Source organism: Saccopteryx leptura, chromosome 12, assembly GCF_036850995.1.
Source record: "Saccopteryx leptura isolate mSacLep1 chromosome 12, mSacLep1_pri_phased_curated, whole genome shotgun sequence".
Classification (NCBI taxonomy): domain Eukaryota; kingdom Metazoa; phylum Chordata; class Mammalia; order Chiroptera; family Emballonuridae; genus Saccopteryx; species Saccopteryx leptura.
In genome coordinates this window covers 24,403,771-24,421,192 of record NC_089514.1, presented here as the reverse complement: position 1 = coordinate 24,421,192, position 17,422 = coordinate 24,403,771, and the positions used below count along the sequence as shown (strand labels likewise).

The following is a 17,422-nucleotide window of genomic DNA, read 5'->3' as shown; positions in this document are numbered from 1 at the left end:
GTCTCTATCCCCCGCCGGCTCTTTGCTTCCTACTCTAGTTAGTTTAAAAGATGCCTCCCGGTCATGAAGATTTTGTTTCATTTGCCCACTACTCCCTTAAAAACACTACACAAAGCTAACAAAAGAAAAAAAAATTAATGAGGCATAGACAAACCAATCAACTAACACAACTCCAACAAATGTTACGATAAATAACTAAAATATCTGCCACACAGAAGCAGCCAAACCTCCCAGGCAAGCGTGAACATGGGAAATAACTCTGCTTCTGTGAAAACGGGCCCTGCATTGGGCACGCCCGAAGGAAGCACTGAATGCATCCAACCCCTTTTAGGTAGTCAGTCGGCCATAGGGGAAGAAAGAAAAAATCACGGACACTTCAGGAAAATCCATCCAACCAACAGTTAATCTGAATACTGCTTTGAGCAGCACTGTTAGGCTACACATTAAGAGAAGGAAAACAATGACAGATGTAATCAGACGATTTAGGATTTAATATCATAAAATAATCATGGTCACATGCCCTGGCTCACCCAGTTGGCCCTAAATGTCAATTTCTTATCTCCTCGGTGTCTTCTGATCTAAGTTTGCTTTTCTTCCTCTCTTCTCTTGAATAAAAATTTCTACTCCAATATTTTGCATTTTTTATCTTAAATGCTTTGCAGTTGAAATTGCATTCCTGTAATTATAATTATAACTAATAGACCTTCCATTTCCCATGTCATAATTAATGTCAGGCTTTATTAGAAGTATAATCATGCAGCCTTTTCATCACTTATAAAGCTTCTTTTATTTTCACAACATTTATGTTCTACTGAATTAAGCAGTAGAGAGTTTAGAGGCCTTCTGAAAGGACAGCCTTTGATCACAGATGCTGAGTAAACGAACTATGAAACATTTTTTTTACATTGTTTTTAAATCACATAATTTCCAATGTGTGATTTGTTCAATATCAACATTGAACCAAGAAATCAATGCTTCGGTGATAAATACATTAGCTATTTACAAAGGTCATTTAATGTGCTCTCAGCAAGGATGAAGGAGCTAATGACAAAACAAAATATCTGGAGATCACACTTATCGACTACAAAGTGTGATGTAAAGAGATGTGTCAACTTATTGCTACAATTTAGTGGTTAGTAAAATACATTGGTACCTACTGGTTAATTTTTCATAGGCCCTGGTTACATTATTGCTACAGTTCTTTTTAGCCCACTTCCAGACCATATAACTCTACTAGTCAACTATTCAAACTAGAACTGTATCCTACTGGCACAATATGGAAATTGGAGTTCAAAGGTGTCATACAACTTGAGCAATTTGAAATTAATTTAGAGAAGGAAAGAACAAATTAACCATTTATCAAATATTAAACAAGTATGTTGTCTGTCATTTGCAAGGTAAACGGTCCATTTACAAGAGACATCCTATATCTCTTTAAAATAGGACACTGGACTGTTTATGGACTGAATGATTGTGTCCTCCAAAATTCATTGTTGAAGCCATATTGCCGGATGTGACAGCATTTTGTGGTATGGCATTTGCAAGGTAATTAGGGTCAGTTTAGCTCAGGAGGGTAGGGTGACCGTGGTGGGATGAGTGTTTTTACAAGCAGAGAAAGAGGACCGGAGCTCACTCACTCTCTCTCTGCCATGTGGAAAACTGGCCATCTGCAAGCCAGAATAGGGCCCTCACCAGGAACTGCTGGCACCCTGATCTTGAACCACCCAACCTGCAGAACTATGAGAAATAAATGTCTGTTGTTTAAGCTTCCTAGTTGATGGTATTTTAGTGTAACAGTCTGAGCTAAGACATGGACCTATGCTTTTCAGGTTATAAGTGACTGAATGTGCTTTTGAGAGCGACTAACTCTGAAGTTCATATTCTGTATGGCCTATAAATAATGCCATTAAATCTTCCAGCACAAACTCCTATTTGGGGCCTCACTGGATTACTTAAATTGCTTCCTTGTTTGGCTCACACCTTCTCAAAAAAAGTGATACAGCCTCAACACCATGTTGCATACAATTTTATATGTACTTAAAATGTGAAGATATTATATATAACCTCCACAAAATCAAGAGAATGGTTTCAGCATTAATCTTGCTGGCACTATAAATTTAAAAAACATTTCTACAACACACAAAGAGACGTTTTAAATACTATACTCTACAAGAGCTTTTGAACCAATCATCTGAACTATTTTATAAGACGTCCACATAAAGTTTCTTGAAATTGTGGTAAATTCAAAAAACAATGCAGCAAATTAAAGTGTCATTGAAGAATAAGGATAACATCAATTAACAGAATCTGAAATTTACTGAAAAAAAAAAAAGAATCCTATCTATAATAAAGTTCATTGTGTTGCAGGGTTCTTAATTATGAATATAAATCATAGAAAAGTATAAAAAGTAATAAACTGAACCCAGAATGGTACATTTCAGGATTACCTCCAAATAATAGGGTCTGGGGTAAGATTCAAATAAAGGTCCTTGTATCATATACCATATTTTTCGCTATGTAAGACGCACTTTTTTTTCTCAAAAGTGGAGGCGAAAATGCCTGTGCAATTTATGGAGTGCAAAATACGGTATTTTATTAAATATTTTTTTTAATAATTTTAATGGGGCGACATCAATAAATCAGGATACATATATTCAAAGATAACAACTCCAGGTTATCTTGTCATTCACTTATGTGAAATACCCATCGCCTAAAGTCAGATTGTCCTCTGTCACCTTCTATCTAGTTTTCTTTGTGCCCCTCCTCCTTCCCCTTTCCCTCTCCCTCTCCCTCTCCCCCCTCCCCCCGTAACCACCACACTCTTATCAATGTCTCTTAGTTTCACTTTTAATATTATTAAATATTTTAACACACCATTTGGTTCAGAATATTGGTTTTCTTATTTTTCTCCTTAAAACCCTAGGTATGTCTTATGGTCAGGTGAGTCTTATGGAATGAAAAATATGGTATTTCATTTTTTGAAATGATAAACAAACCAAACAAGCTGATAAATACACAGTCTCTCTCCTTCTAGTCCTTGAAAATATACCATCCTAACAACCTGAAAAGCCAGGTCAAACTTATAACTTGCTGGAATTTCTAAGGTTAGCCAAGGAATCAGATGGTGTGAATGCAGCCTCCGGTCTTCAGAGCCCAGCCCACCCCTCTTGGTGCATGTCTTCCTATCCTTCAAGCCCAGACTGTGCAACTAGCTCCATGAGGCCTCCCGTGGGAGCATATGGGATCACCCACGCTCCATCCTCGTCCTCCCTACAAACAGCTGCTCCTTAGCTACCTCCTTAAACCTAGGGAGACACACAGGAGCGGTGAGCTCGACCTTAAGAAAAGCGGGCCTGGAAGGCTGGATGGACAGAGACTTCACGGGTCTTGGGTAGCTGGTGCGCTATCTAGAAGTGGGGGCATGGCCTCTGAGTGGGCAGTTCTTCTTTTGAGTTTCTTTCGAATTTCTTGCCCAGTGAGGAAGGGTAGCCGGAGGCCAGAGCGGGACTCTCAGTTATAGAGCTCCCTCCTGCCAAGATTTTAAGGGCAGTTGAGAATAAAGCAAGTAATTTTATGCAAGTTGGAAACTCAAGACCCGGAGACAATTTTCTTTCCTCAAATAGAAATGATAGAAAAACTTCAGCTGAGTTATTCTTAGAGAAGCAACAGTTTCTTCATAAAGAACATCGTTAACTTTACATCCAAACAAAAGGAAATTCCATGGTTTTCAAACAGTTCCAAGTCCACAGTCATCTACTGATCAAACTTACAGTGTTAATAATATCTTGCAAGTACATGGTGCCCTTCTTTTAAGCATTAGCTTTTATTTTATACTTAAAAAAAAAAGTTCCTGAGATGTCTGAAAAGCAGATGTCCTATTTGGAGACTGTGACAGGAGAAACTAAGCACAAATGAGTGAAATAATTCTTTTAAGGTCTCAAGGTCAAATTTGGTGGTAACATCTGTAACAGATTTAAATTCTCCTTACTTTTAAAAGAAAAACTTCCTTCTTTATCTTTATATACTACTTTGCCGGGCCGTTCAGCTTCAATAAGAGTAAAAAGCTAAGCTCTATGAATAAACCATAAATCTGTATTTTTGTATTCCTTTCCTAGTATGTAACAATCTTTAATTCTGGAATCTTAGAAACACGCCAAGAATAAAGGAGAAACAAACAAATAGTTAGAAGCAATAAGTGACCTGGTACAAAAGGACATTATACTTTCTGTAAACACAGTTATTAAATCGTGCTGTAGTAGCAAATAGAAAAAAGCCCAGAATCCAGAAAAGAATTACAAGGTTACTTACTCTCTTGGGCTGAGAGTGTGTCTAATTTTACAAATTGCACTTCTTTTTAGGACTGGTTTCATGTCTAGATACTATATCAACTATCAGTTCATGTCAAAACAGCTTGATAGCCCCACCCTTCACATATAGAGAAAGATTCAAAGAAGGAATAAAATCAGAAAGATTCCACACAAAAAAATAGTCAGGAGCCACCCAGTCTGATGCCAACACTAATCAAAGTGACAAACCAGTGAAAAGATTTCTGAAATGTAACTTAAAACATGGGCCTACCTGAATCATATGCAAAATCTCTGGGTTCCTGTTTAATCATCAGAGGAGGGGGGAAGCTTTGGCCCGGCGCACCACCAACCATGGTGTTGTGTTCATACACTGGGTCGTGGTACTCCTGCTTAAAGCCTTGAGGTGGGAAGGGGATGTTGGGCTCAGACAGCTGCCGTTGGTACATAGGACGTCCTTCCCTTGGCATTGTCGGCAAAGGAGGAAAGGAATTACAGGGTTCAGAAAGCTGGCGGCGAAATCTGGGAAGTAAGAGAGCATGTTTCAAATAAAACAATAACAAGGAATTCTCTTTAAAATACTGGTACAATTTTTTAACTGTTTAATGAACATGATATGAACTCATTCAAAGTGTAAATCTTTAACAAAGATTTCTCCTTCCTGGGTCACTAGCACTGTGCTTTTTAATCATAAAATGACAGGTGTTCCTCTCCTAAATAGTCCCCTACAGCACTATTTTAGGACAATATAGTAAGACAAAGGTGTGCTTTTCATAGAGCTAGAAAAACAGTGTACTATTTTGAGGAAATACAGTCCCTTACAGTAAAAATGCCTAGTTCTAAATCAATTGGATCATTTCCCAAATTTTCATATTAAAAAGGTCCCCAAACAATTATACTAGGGGGAAAAAAAGAACAGGAGAACACTACAAAAATCAACTCTCAAATGACATCCTCTACCTTTTAATTCTGTCACCAAACTAATCCACAAACAAACCAAAACAATCAATCAAATAAAAACCTACCGACTGGTTTTCCTTCCCCCACCACCAGTAACTGAGAAAGCAACAGAGGAGTGACTGTCCTCTCAAATGGGCAGGGCTCTTAAATCTTTGAGAATGTCCTACATAACATTATGCTCTAGTGATAAATGAAACTAGAAAATACAGAGACAAATCCAAGCTGGTGTTTATAAGACTATCTTTTGACTGTGAAACAGCAACCCAACACATTGGCTTCCATTAGCTTCAAACAAAATCTCAGGTCGATAAACAGAACATATACAGCAATGCCTCAGCCATGGAAATGACAAGGTGAATGGCATAGAGGTAGGACAGGTCGTGCTGTTAGGTCATGAAGTTTTGGGGCCTTGGCCGAAGACTGAGAGTGAGTCTCTGCTCTGTCCTTGGTGATACCCTGTACCAACTGGCTAATCACAAAATCGTTCGGTTCTGTGTCCCATCCATAATATCACTGACCCGCCCCAAAGATGCGGACTAATTAAAGATTTCAAAGAGCTCTAAAAATGCCCCGGAGTGCTTCAAAATAACCTACCCAACATTACTATGAGCAAATATAAGCCTATTAACTCCCTTCCTCCCCACGTCACCCCACTAAAAGCATTCCAGAAACTTGAATTTGGAAAGTTAGCATTTATTTTTGGTAACATTAAACGAAAACAAGGTAAAAACTAAAAAAAAAACTGCAAAGCAGTTGCTTTAGCATTTCTAAGAACACTCCATCCTGTGACTTCACTCGAGCCTCCCTCGCTGCCCTGGAACTCCCCCTCCCCCTGCAGAAAATAAACGTAGAAACTCCCATATTGCAGAACAGTGAGGCGACTCGCACCACGTTCCTTTCCCTCCCCTCGCTTATTTCATTAGCCAAAAAAAGAAACAGAAATTATCATTAAGAACTGTCAAGGAGTGAATCAGAAAATTGTAACTTGAAGTTAAAATAAGAAACCAGCTCCCTCCTGCACCCTTAAAAGGGAGTTAATAATAGGTGTGCTAAAGACTCTGTAAGGAATAGGAGCCGTTGTTTTCAGGAATCCTCCTGATTCACGTCGGCACTTCCCGAGGACCGGGTTTTAGATCAAGCACGCATGTTTCATAGCCACAAGTTTTTGGTGTCCTTCTTATGAGCTGCCGGCCTACTGTAAAAAGAATGGGACCCAAGAAGCTAATGGAAGAGAGTTAATAGGTTAAGGACAGCATGCTGATGAACTCTTGCATAAAGGAAAACAGCCTATAAGGGGCGGGAAAACATTGAGAAGAAAAATAACAACCACCATGCTCCTTCACAGCGGGTTCAAGAAAGAGTGCCAAAGGGCTGGCCCCAGGTGCAGCCTGAGCCCGAGGAAAGGAAGCAGGGGGCAGCCCAGTTGGCCGTGAAGCCTTCCCAGAGTGAGGTGGGGTGCCCAGGCTGGAGGGGGCTATTTGGGGAAAGGATCTGTTCCCAGAGCAAATCTGCCATTTATAACTGAGGGACTGTCATTTGTTGGCTGGAGCCCTCCGAGAAATCCTCCTCAGAAACATACGGCTTCAGAGATTTTCCTGGGATTGGCCAGCTGGTCCTGTCCTCAAAACCCAATGGGGGGCATTGGGAAAAGACCCTGAGCTTCCCTCTTCTAGTTCCGGACCGGCTGTTCTAAGTCTCAGAGATTTGACTTCAAGTAGAGAAACTAAAATGGGTTCTGCTAAAGCGTTTCAAGATAGGTCACCTAAAAACGGGCATCTTGCTCGTTCGCCAGCCACCTTCTATAAGAAAGAACAACTCTGCAAAAAGAGACAACTATATACACAACCTAGAATTCTGGCACTCATTTGAGGAGTGAGAGACGCATGGATCAAGAACTCTGGGAAGTCACCAGAAGGGGACAAAATGAAACTTGCTCCTTTTGTGCACTTCTTCCCTTTTAGCCCTGCACAATGTGCATCTGTTTAACGGCCCACCCTGCAATGAGATCTCTTTCATCTGTGTTTACAAAGCTGTTTACACAGATGCACATACCATTGTGATCTGACAAGGTCTCCAGTCTATGGGGTGAGAAGAGAAAGATAATTGGAAGCACTTAATAATTAAAGCTGAAGAGGACCCGGTGATGAAAACAAAGATAGGAAAGATACAGCTTCGTTTCACATTGGAAAGAATGCTTTCATCTTATCCCTTCACACCGAGAGGGTTTTTACTACATTTGAGACTGAGTTGGTTTCAAGAACCTACACTAAGCAGATCTGAGTCCTCCCTTATTTTCAGCAGGTAGCAAGTGGCACATCTTCCAGTTTCCTCTGTTGATCTAGAGGATGCCATTGGCCAAGTTAATTTTTTAGCAGAGTATCAGAAATTCTGTGAGTCCATTGTTAAAGACACCCAACAAGAAGTACATTATGTAAATTTATCATTTTTTTAACTATTAAAAAAGCAAAGGCTATTAATACTCAAAACTCTTTGCTTCCTGATTATGGTATAACATTTATTATTAATTATGCTTGAAGTTATGACTGTAGTATATGGTAGAAATACTATAAAATGGAGTGTTACTGCGCATCTCTTTCCAATTCCACCTTCAGGGTTGTCATATTGATAACTTGGAGTCAGCCAGGGGTGGGAGGGGGGTGGATATTTATATCACAGACTCATCAAATGTCTGTAGATCAGGGCTTCTGGATTTTCTCCATAGAGCCTGTTGTTCAACGTTTACGAGCACACCGCCAGTTCTTTGTAAGTACAAAGTAGAAGGGGAAGAAGGAATGCTGTACTTAATCTCCGTTTTAAGTCGTAGTGTTAAAACCTCTAAAAGTCCCCCAATATTTTACTTAAATATAAATATATTCATCTCTAAGAAACAAGAATCACAGCATGCCTCCTCGTTCCAGCCTCTGGCCCTGGCCTTGCTCCTTTCCAAGTAGTAATAACTTAGTCTTTATCTCTTTAACTTTATATTCTCAATGTCCAGAGTCAGGCGTTTACTGACATTAAATATTCATCACATGGTAAGGATGGAAAATGGTTTTAATCAAATAAGTTCTATTCTGCAAAACTGTGTACAGCTACACCATTCACTCTAAGGTAAAAAAAACCTAATTCCGTAAGCCACCTACTAAAATTAGTCTCCTTACTTTATAGAACAAGTACACACATATGCTCATAAAAAATGGGATGATCTGATTTAAAGTGTAAGTAAAGCAATTTAATTCAGGCAAAGCGAAAGGGAAATGTTGAAATGTCAGTATACAGATTAATTTTCCATTTTAGCAACAAATTTAAATGCTTTTAAAAGGTCTGTTTATAAATGACCTTCCCCACAAATAATTTGTAACTATAGATAGAGCAAGCTCTTCCCAAAAAAATATTTTGCCCAGATGTGCACAATGAATATGCTCCTCTTAAATCTACTATAGGCCTTAGGAATTCGTAACAGAATTTCTTCCAAGAATACCCGAAGCCGTTTTGACAAGAACAGGATGTGCAGTGTACCTGTGGTCCATGGGGTATCTGCTGTCCTGCATGGACTGGGACGGAGGGAGGTGAGCTGGGAAGGCGCGGTCAGGTTTCGGAGTGTGAGTCGAGTTTGGAGATGCATGATGTAACGGGGACACTGGAGTGCTGGACGGGGTGGGGGGGTTGGAGGGCCTCATTCCCACTTGTGGCTTCTGATCATAGGCACTAACCAGAAAAACAAAAAACAAAAAGACAGAGAGAATATTTCTTTCTTTGGAGCAATTTAAAAAAAAAAATCTAATCCTAAGCAAACAACAACAAAGAAAACATTTTAGGCTTAAGTCAGGGGTCCCCAAACCTTTTACACAGGGGACCAGTTCACTGTCCCTCAGACTGCTGGAGGGCCAGACTATAAAAAAAAAACTATGAACAAATCCCTATGCACACTATACATATCTTATTTTAAAGTAAAAAAAAAAAACCAAAATGGGAACAAATACAATATTTAAAATAAAGAACAAGTAAATTTAAATCAACAAACTGACCAGTATTTCAGTGGGAACTATGGGCCTGCTTTTGGCTAATGAGATGGTCAGTGTCCAGTTCCGTATTTGTCACTGCTAGCCGTAACAAGTGATATGACGCACTTCTGGAGCCGTGACACATGCGTCCCGCAACACCAGAAGTAGTACTGTATGTGAGCGACGCCACCATATACAGTACTCCAGGAGCACAGGATGCATCCTATGCTCCTCCCACTGACCACCAATGAAAGAGGTGCCCCTTCCGGAAGTGCAGCAGAGCCGGATAAATGGCCTTAGGGGGCCACAGTTTGGAGACCCCTGGCTTAAGTCATAAGGAAGTTAAAATGTTATGTCCTTTGGTGTTTGGGATTCTAGAACATGTAATCTTCAAAGTTGCCACACACTGAGATAGAAAATAGGATAAGTAATAAATTGGAAACAGCATAAATGTAAAATGTATACATTTTTAATACATATATAAACAACTTAGAATAAGGAACAGCACTATCTATGAAAGAAATGGCATTACATCCATCTAACCTGGATATGTCTCCTTAAGCAAGGTGCACAGATCATTTCAACATCATTAAATAATTCTGATATTATCATTCTTCTATATTACATTAGATTTTAGAACAAGAACATCAGTTTAATAAGATGGAGACTAAACCTGGCTTGACATTATTTGTGGTGGAATTTTAGGAAGGTGATGCTTTTTGCCTTATTTTCATTTTTTATGCAAAATAAATGATGCTTGGCATTGACTTCGTCACATGGGATAATAAAGATTAATGAGACAAATTAAAACCTCTCTGATAGATTTAAAGTTTCTTAGAGTGTAAGTACAAAATAATGTTCTTAAGAATAAATCCTGGGGGATGTACTGGGGAACACGGGAAAGGGGAGGATGTATTTGGGGGAACACTAGAATCTATGTAAACACAATAAGTTAATTTATAAAGAAAAACTCCTATTGTCATAGTCTAACTTCTGAACACACATACAGGAATAAAATGAGTAAGCTTATTTATGAATTCCAGTCGATTCCCTATGTGTACCCTTCAAGAATGTGATTTAAATAATTTTTGTGATCTAAAAAATATATCATTAGCCCTGGCCGGTTGGCTCAGTGGATAGAGCATCAGCCCAGCATGCGGACATGCTGGGTTTGGTCCCCTCAGGGCACACATGAGAAGTGACCATCTGCTTCTCTTTCCCTCCCTCTCTCTCCCTTCTTGCTCTTTTCCCCTCTCACAGCCAGTGGCTGGGTTGGTCCAAGCATCAGTCTCAGGCACTGAGGATAGCTTGGCTGATTCAAGCATCAGCCCTAGATGGGAGTTGCCCTGTGGACCCTGGTCAGGGAGGATGTGGGAGTCCGTCTCTATCTCTACCTTCTTTCACTTAAAAAAAAATTCCTAAAAGCATATTTTACTTATTTTTCAAATGAAAAGATGTTTTTAGGTTAAAACTACTATATTTCCTTATAAAATAAGAATTCATCAATTCATATTTTTTCTTTAAAAAAGAAGCATTTCTTTTTTGCATTAACTTATGTAATAATTTTTTCTGTTGCACTATCTATACAAGAGAATTACATCCAAATATAGAAAGACTACAAAGTGAGGAAGTATATGCTGTGTAAGTCTTAACGTACAGTGAGTGGTACTCATGTTTTGTTCTACTTATGTTCTCTAACAACATTTCTACATGAGAACCTTTTATAAAATGGTTCACCTGACTCAATCCCATGTAAAAAAAAATATGATGCATCATCTGCCCTAGCATATTGCTTTTTCCCACATGAAATGCTGCATTTATAGTTTGTAACAAGAAGTTGTTACCAGAATTTAATCCATATATCACTGTGGGAATTATTGGTCCCCAGGAAGAATTTCCAAATATTCAAGCAATCCCCCTACTGTTAATTTATGAATATTAGATAGGCAATATAAAGCAGTGGTTATTTCATAATCACTCTTCCGATCAATGCTAAAATTCAATGAAATTCCGTATCTAATTGATAAATTAATTAAATACTCTTCAATGTTAAATAATTATTCTGTGAATACATGACACTTAAGGGGAAAATACAAAAACAAGAAACACTATAAAATGAAACTCAGATCAATATTGTTTTATCTAAACTGAGTATGCTTCAATAGTTAACTTCACAAGAGATATTTTCTATAAAAGCTTTGTAGTTTTAATTGAACTGGCTTATAATTTCAGGGTCTCATGACCCTCCTAGAAAAGCAAACCTAAAACACAAGTCTGAGTTTGCAAGAATAAATAGTAAGAGAAAAGGCAAGTATTGGTCAGTTGCTGAAAGATTGTACACACCTAAGTTTCTTGAATCTTATATCCTGATAGAAAATATAAGTAGTAAAGATAGGAGAAAATATAAGAACCATTTGGATCCAAATATATTATTAACTTGAACCAGCATAACTTAAAAAAATGCAAATATTTATAATCAGCTTTTAAGTTTCCAAATTAACTCCTTTTAAGAACTAAGATTCTATTATAATTGAGAGTAATAAATATTCAATATACAGAGCCAACTTCTTCCTTATGCAATTAGAGGCCAGTATGAAAAGTAGCAGAATGCAATTTACTGTGAACGGTTTTTAATGAACATGTATGTTATCAAATTTTCTAACAAATGAACAATGTACTTTTATTGCTCCACCCTTTATCATCATCAGAAGGAACAACTGGCTTTTTAATAGATAATAGCCTCTGCTAAGCCTTATAAAATTCTAACTTTATTGCAATTGTCCATGAACGCATCTTATAGATCATCTGCCAAGCCTGTCAGATAACTAATGTACTGTTGAAACATGCCAAATGTTTCATTCTTTTTCCTACAAACTCTATCTGAAGTGCATAATGCATTCATTAGAATGAGAATTCTCAATTGCTGCTCAGGCCAAGTCAGACCCTCTTGTCAAACCCAGGATCACTCAGTAGAAAAGCAACCAATCAAGTGCATGAAAGTTATTGCTTTAAAATTATTCTTAAAGTGTGTAACTGGATCATAAACGTTTATTTATTTATTTGTTTGTTTTTTTTTTGTAGTTCTTCTACACACATTACCTAATTAGCTTGCAATATGCTTAAGATATAACTCATACAACTTGACTTGTGGCCCTGGCTGGTTGGCTCCATGGTAGATAGTCGGCTCGGCATGTGGATGTCTCGGGTTTGATTCCCGGTCAGGGCACACAGGAGAGGCGCCCATTTGCTTCTCTACCCCTCCCCCTCTCATTTCTCTTTCTCCCTCTCTCTCTCTCTCTCTCTCTCTCTCTCTCATTCTCCCCTCCCACAGCCATGGTTAGATTGGAGCAAGTTGGCTTTGGGCTCTGAGGATGGCTCCATGGCCTCTGCCTCAGGCACTAAGAAGAACTCAGTTGCTTAGCAATGCCCCAAATGGGCATAGCATCACCCCCTGGTGGGACTTGCTGTTTTCGTAAGAACCATCATCCTTTGTATAAACACCTGACGGCTTTACCTGACATTGTACAGGCACTTTTCTCCATAGCTGAATTTAAAGGGCTGTTCTTGACTGCAGGCAGAGCCGAGTTCTGAACATGGGCTGTGGGGTTCTTTCTTGATTTTCAGTGGTAGGCCATGAAAAGCCACTAGAAAACAAACAAACAAAAATACTGAGAAAAATGAAATGCAACTGAGAATTAGGTATATTAACCTCTACTTCATGTGCTTAACTTTTCATATTACCGTATTTCCCCATGTATAAAGCGCAACTATTTTTGAAAAATTTGGGGTCTAAAAACTGGGTGTATCTTATACAATGTTTGTAGTTTTATTTTATTGCTTGCACTTTTTGCTTTCTTGGGCTTGTTTTTGCACTTATTGTTGTAGATGAATAACTCGAGTTCAATAACTTTATGTAATACATTTTTTTTTTTTTCAAATTTTGGGCCTCAAAATTAAGGTGTGTTTTATACATGGGAAAATATGGTAGTTCTACATATCAGAAAACATTTTATGGATTTCATGGAAGAAAAGATACTGGAGAATCCCTGTATCTGCCATTTTTTGTTTACTGTTTAACAAAATACATGCTTGAACTCTCATTATGTAAAGTGAACTGCTTGCAATTTGCTTAGCTGTTATTAATTGACGCTCAGTTTTCAGAAAGTGTGTTTTAAAAACATTTCAGAAAGATTTCCAATGATTAAAGCAGAAAAACAACAGGACTGAATTAACTGAAGACTGAAACATAAAAAAAGTAAAAGAATTAACTGGAGACTAGAATATACTTTAAAGAATTATTGAAAGAAAAATACCTCAAATCCATCAATAGTAATGATTAACCGAATGACAACTGAACTATGAAAAAAAAAATCTACATAGTATAGATCCATAGGAAACTGATGGTAATTTAGACAAAACTTTCATCATTGAAAGCAATAGTCATCTATAAAATAAGAGAACAATAAGTACCTGCCTATCTGCTTACCAGAATTGTGAGGATGAAAATAATATGTGACAGTTATTTATCACATTTAATCCACATAAACAATTTTTCTCTACCACATGTTTTCTCCTGTTTCATAACTTAGTATATGGTTATACTTATATTCATTAATGTTAAATATAATACAAAAATCATATTAAATTGGAAGGCTAAAAGGTAGATGTATATTTGAACGGAATCAGAGCTTTAAAAACAATAAATAACATGTTTTACATTCTAATATATGAAAATGAAAAACAAAATCTATTAGAGATCCTGTCAAAATAACTGAAGTGTTAGTATAAATGGAAAATTTAGTATGAATGGAAAAAGATAAAGAAAATACAGATATGAGAATGGATTTTACTTTCATGTACAATATGCACAAGTATTACTAATCAAGGGATAAACACAAGAAGGACACACATTCTGGAGATTTAACTATAATTAACAGTGGAATTAAACCACAAAAGATTAAGTCTGTATTCTATAAACAAGTAACAGGAGAAATCTTGTGATTTAGATACCATTCAATCTTGATTATGATATTATAGCATTATAAACTTGTACTAGTTTAAATGTCATATATAATTTTGATATAAAAATTTGATATCAAGAACTACTACCAAGCAATAGGAAAATGAATATTATTTATTTGTTCATGTATATAATTTTGACAGAATAGTTTATAGTGCTCAAGACCTATCTGACACATCATAGAAAGCAAATTTGCCAAAGAAACCAATTTTGCCTAAATTAGCTTCCTAAGAACACTTAATAAATAAAATATAATAATTTCACTGGGTGGTCTATTTCAAAGTATTTTCATGATATAGCATGCATTTGATACACCTATTCAAAGCAGAGAATAGAGACAAAAGAGAAATTACATGTCTTCATATGCAAGGGCTCTTTAACTTTATGCATGCTCTTTAACTTGACACCAAGTGAGAAAGTCATTGTTTATTAACCATTCAGTTAAAAGAAATTTTAAAACTTCAAGAATAAATTATAATATAAAAAAGGACTTGTTAGCATTCTGATTTGAATAACCAACTAGAAAAATACATCTTTGCAACAAATAAATTTGAATATGAACTAGGTATTAGATATTTTAGAAATCAATGTTAATTTTGTTGGATGCGATAATGGAATGGCAGTTGTATCCCCCCCCCCCAAAAGACTTAAAAGTTACAGATTTGTAAAGTTCTTACAAAAAATAATATGTCTAAAATTTTCTTTAAAATATCCAGAAAAAAAGGCCCTGGCCAGTTGGCTCAGTGGTAGAGCATCGGCCTGGCGTGCAGGAGTCCCGGGTTCGATTCCCGGCCAGGGCACACAGGAGAAGCACACATCTGCTTCTCCACCCCTCCCCCTCTCTTTCCTCTCTGTCTCTCTCTTCCCCTCCCGCAGCCAGGGCTCCACTGGAGCAAAGTTGGCCTGGCCACTGAGGATAGCTCTGTGGCCTCTGCCTCGGGCGCTAGAATGGCTCTGATTGCAACAGAGCTACGCCCCAGATGGACAGAGCATCGCCCCCTGGTGGGCGTACCGGGTGGATCCCGGTCAGGCGCATGCGGGAGTCTGACTGCCTCCCCATTTCCAACTTCAGAAAAATACAAAATAATAATAATAATAATAAAATAAAAAATTATCCAGAAAAAAATGATATATGAGGGATAGATCGACTTAGAAAAATACTGATGAATATATAGGTGTTCATTATATAAATATTTTTCTCTTTACTTTTATTTAAGTCCCAAATTAGCATGATGAAAAGTCTTTAAAATGTGAAAATGAAAAGATTTAAAGTGGCCTTAGCTGGTTGGCTTAGTGGTAGAGCATTTACCCAGCATGTGAAAGTCCTGGGTTCAATTCCCAATCAGGGCACATGGGAGAAGTTGCCATCAGCTTCTTCCCTTCTCCTCCCCCATCTCTCTCTTTCTCTCTCTCTCTTCCCATCCCAGACTCCCACAGCCGTGGCTCACTGACTTGAGTGTGTTGGCCTTCAGGTACAGAGGGTGGCTGGTGGAGTCTCCTCCTCAGGCACTTAAAAATAGTTGCTTATGAGCATGGCCCCAGGTGGGCATAGCATTGGCCCCAGACAGGGGTCACTGAGTGGATCCTGGAGGAGCACATGTGGGAGTCTCTCTCCCCTCCTCTCACTTAAAACAAAATAAATAAGATTTTTTTTAAAAAAGAAAGGATTTGAAATAGTATGTGTATGCACACACACACTCTACATCCTAGAATAAGAAATATTGTATATGCAACCATTAACCATACTTTTTTATTTTTATTTTATTTTTTTAAGTGAGAGAGACAGAGATAGACAAACAGGAAGAGAGATACAAGAAGCATCAACTCGTAGTTGCGTCACTTTTAGTTGTTCATTGACTGCTTCTCGTACATACCTTGACCAGGGTCTCCAGCCAAACCAATGACCCCTTGCTCATGCCAGCAACTCCGTGCTTCTAGCCAGTAACCTTTGGGCTCAAGTCAAAGACCAGGGGATCATGTCTATAATCCAACACTCATCCCGGAGACCCCATGCTCAAGTCGGATAAGCCTGCATGCACTCAAGCCAGTGACCTTGGGGTTTCAAACCTGGATCCTCAATGTCCCATGTCCACACTCTATCCAATGCACCACCACCAGCCAGTGATTTCTTATTTTCTTAACAGTTTTTCAACTATTACTGCTTTGAATGTATATAGTAAAATGTATATCCTCAAGTTTAGCACTTTGGATTAAGTATCAGGTTTTACATTTATTCCTAAGAAAAAGATTTAACAACATATAAGGAACTCAATTTGTTACACAAAGAAGTAACATATTATTATACCTGAGGGATCAGATCTAACTTATAAGAATAAAGGTGATAAGATCTCAGAGTGAATAAATATGCAATATAATGCAGTTTATCATCTTTATCAAAATATCAGGTATTATCAGTGAGTAATATATTCCATATTACTGTTTCTTTAAGAGTGTTTGGGACCATGAGGTAGAATATAATTAGTGAACAAAACACAACAGCACTATCCATAAAGAAAATCTACAAATTAGGCTTCAGTAAACTAAAAACTACTCTTCATTAAAAGACACTATTAAAAGAATGCAAGGTATGCTACAGACTACAAGGAGTTTGCAATGGAAAAATCTGATCAAGAACTCAAAGTCAACATGACATAGTAAGAGTTGCTACACATAAGACAAATCTAGTAACCCAATTAAAAATGAACAAGACAGGGCCCTGGCAGGTTGGCTCAGCAGTAGAGCGTCGGCCTGGCATGCAGGGGACCTGGGTTCGATTCCGGCCAGAGCACATAGGAGAAGCGCCCATTTGCTTCTCCACCCCCCCCTTCCTCTCTGTCTCTCTCTTCCCCTCCCGCAGCCTAGGCTCCATTGGAGCAAAGATGGCCCGGGCGCTGGGGATGACTCCTTAGCCTCTGCCCCAGGCGCTAGAGTGGCTCTGGTCGCTGCGGAGCGACGCCCCGGAGGGGCAGAGCATCGCCCCCTGGTGGGCAGAGCCGGGTGGATCCCGGTCGGGCGCATGCGGGAGTCTGTCTGACTGTCTCTCCCCGTTTCCAACTTCAGAAAAATACAAAAAAAAAAAAAAATGAACAAGACAGGAAGTTTATAAAAGAAGATAGCCAAATGGAAAAACAAAC

The 17,422-nt window shown here is 38.2% G+C and overlaps 1 protein-coding gene across 10 annotated transcripts in view; it reads right to left on the bottom strand.

Moving 5' to 3' along the window:
* ETV1 (ETS variant transcription factor 1) overlaps positions 1–17,422 on the bottom strand; it is a 98,781-nt gene that overhangs the window by 34,307 nt on the left and 47,052 nt on the right. For 8 of the 10 annotated variants that reach the window (XM_066353756.1, XM_066353757.1, XM_066353758.1 and 5 more), the window contains 3 exons: positions 12,783–12,912; positions 8,784–8,972; positions 4,579–4,826 (listed from right to left, as the gene is read on the bottom strand). In XM_066353756.1, the coding sequence (XP_066209853.1) occupies positions 4,579–4,826; positions 8,784–8,972; positions 12,783–12,912 (567 nt within the window). The remainder of the gene's footprint in view (positions 1–4,578; positions 4,827–8,783; positions 8,973–12,782; positions 12,913–17,422) is intronic. The other 2 variants (XM_066353763.1, XM_066353764.1) reach the window with 1 other exon arrangement.